The sequence below is a fragment of the Nematolebias whitei genome, chromosome 18, assembly GCF_014905685.2.
Source record: "Nematolebias whitei isolate Nwh7 chromosome 18, NemWhi1, whole genome shotgun sequence".
NCBI classification, from domain to species: domain Eukaryota; kingdom Metazoa; phylum Chordata; class Actinopteri; order Cyprinodontiformes; family Rivulidae; genus Nematolebias; species Nematolebias whitei.
Window position 1 is genome coordinate 14,520,293 of NC_056515.1, and position 1,845 is coordinate 14,522,137.

At 36.4% G+C, this 1,845-nt stretch overlaps 1 protein-coding gene across 1 annotated transcript in view; it reads right to left on the bottom strand.

Annotated features, from left to right (window-relative positions):
• Positions 1–197: 197 nt before the first annotated feature.
• The window catches only part of LOC119425050 (set1/Ash2 histone methyltransferase complex subunit ASH2-like), an 8,992-nt gene continuing 7,344 nt past the window's right edge, over positions 198–1,845 (bottom strand). Inside the window, exons 2-5 of the mRNA XM_037692576.1 lie at positions 1,192–1,284; positions 992–1,090; positions 858–917; positions 198–781 (exon numbers count right to left, since the gene is read on the bottom strand). Of these exons, the coding sequence (XP_037548504.1) occupies positions 674–781; positions 858–917; positions 992–1,090; positions 1,192–1,284 (360 nt within the window). The 3' untranslated portion in view covers positions 198–673. The remainder of the gene's footprint in view (positions 782–857; positions 918–991; positions 1,091–1,191; positions 1,285–1,845) is intronic.

Here is a 1,845-nt window from a genome sequence, read left to right on the forward strand (position 1 = left end):
TGTAAATGAATCTTCTAGGCTCATTGTGACTTATCTGTCTAAATAAAGGTTGAATGAAAAAAAATATTGTGGAGATTAATGAATCATCTTTGTTACTTTTTGGAATTAAAAAAGACAACTGATGTGAAAGATTACATTTAAAGTGTATTTCATTTAAACAGCACTGCTTTAAATTCATTTCACACAAGTCTATATAACTTGGTTTAACATTTATTATTTAACCCAAAGTATAAAACAGTAACTAGCACACCTTGTTAAACAAATAAAACTACCAAAAAGATGGAAAACACTAAAGACTTCACACTTGCAGAGATGTAAAATGACGAAAACAGCTTGTTTGGCTGAATACACAAAACATCCGGTGTGCAACGTGACAACTTAAATGTGTGTTCAAGTTGCTGAGGTTTGCACAATTAATGCCAGAACATCAAAAATCTGTTCATTCAGCTGCAGAAGTTCAGAGAGAAATGTTTGTTTCACAGCCAACCGTTATTAGCATGGCATCATCATTTTTAGTGAGGTGTTAACTTCCTGTCTGTCCAACACTTAATATCACAAAAGATGAAAAGCTGTTGATTTCATCTACACCACAGCAACACAGATTAAAGTTTATTGCTTAAAAGTGGAATCGTGGCTTGACTGTGGACGTTGAAGCTCTGATTTCAGCATGTTTTCATCCTTCCCACGGGGGGCTGCGCCGTCCATCCACCTCTGTCTCCACATGGTACAACATGTCAGCCAGTGTGTGTTCAATCACTGCTCCCCACCCCATGTCACTCATCTGTACATAGAAAGGCACTGATTGCTGACAGCTCAAACGCTTTGTGAGGCCTATCTATAAGGAGAAAAGTTCTCACCGGCTGGTACTTCAGGTCCTTTGGTGGGTATTTAAAACGTGGCCCAAAATTGACAGAAACCTGAAGAAAGAATGGTTTAAGTTTTAACTGTGTAAAAAAAACTGAAAGATGAAAATATCCCTGTCTGTACTGACCGTGCAGCTCTTGTACAGGGAGATGGCAGGAAAGTAGAGGCCTTCAAACAGGTTTTCAAACGCAACACCTTGATTCACTCCGTTTTTATAGAACACCATCTAAAAAAACAAACAAAACAAAAAAAAAAAAAACAGGATTGTTGAGTACAGCAGCAGCAATCTTTCTAAAACTGGATTTGACTTTGAAAAGGCATTCTGACCCTGCTGAGGCTTATTGGCTTCAGGCTTTTTTCTGCTTTGTCCACGTAGTCTTTCTCCTCAAAGTACAGGTAGCTCTTGAACTTAATCAGTGCCTGAAAGAGATTTAAGGAAACCAAAAGTGACAAATTAAATTAAACAACTAGAGGTGATAAACTACTCCCAATGTAAAATCCAGTGAAAGAAATCCCTGTGTTGAACACAATGAAGAACTCTTGATTTAGAGACAGTTCTTAAAAACCTGAAGCAGCAGCACAAACCTTTGTATATTGTATTAATAAATTAAAAATATAATGAATGTAAAGTCTGTAGTATTTGCACAATCCAAAGATAGAGAAATGCACTGAGACCAAACTGAAGTCCTTTAATGTTCTTTCTGCAGAGGTTGAATTATAAGGCTCAGTACACAAAGTGTTTAATAACCTCATTGTTTTGGAGTGGTTCAGCCTATTGTCTTTGATGCAAAGGCTCCAGAAAACTACTATTTTAGTATTATTATATACTATACTAGTATTTAAAAAAACTTTAGCCAGCACAAAATTGTCACAGAAAACAGTTATGAGAGCTTGTGGGAAACTACTTTGAGTTTGAACAAAAAAGGTTGAATCATGTCATCTGGACTTCGTTTTTTTGTTAAAAAGAAACGTTTCGCCCCT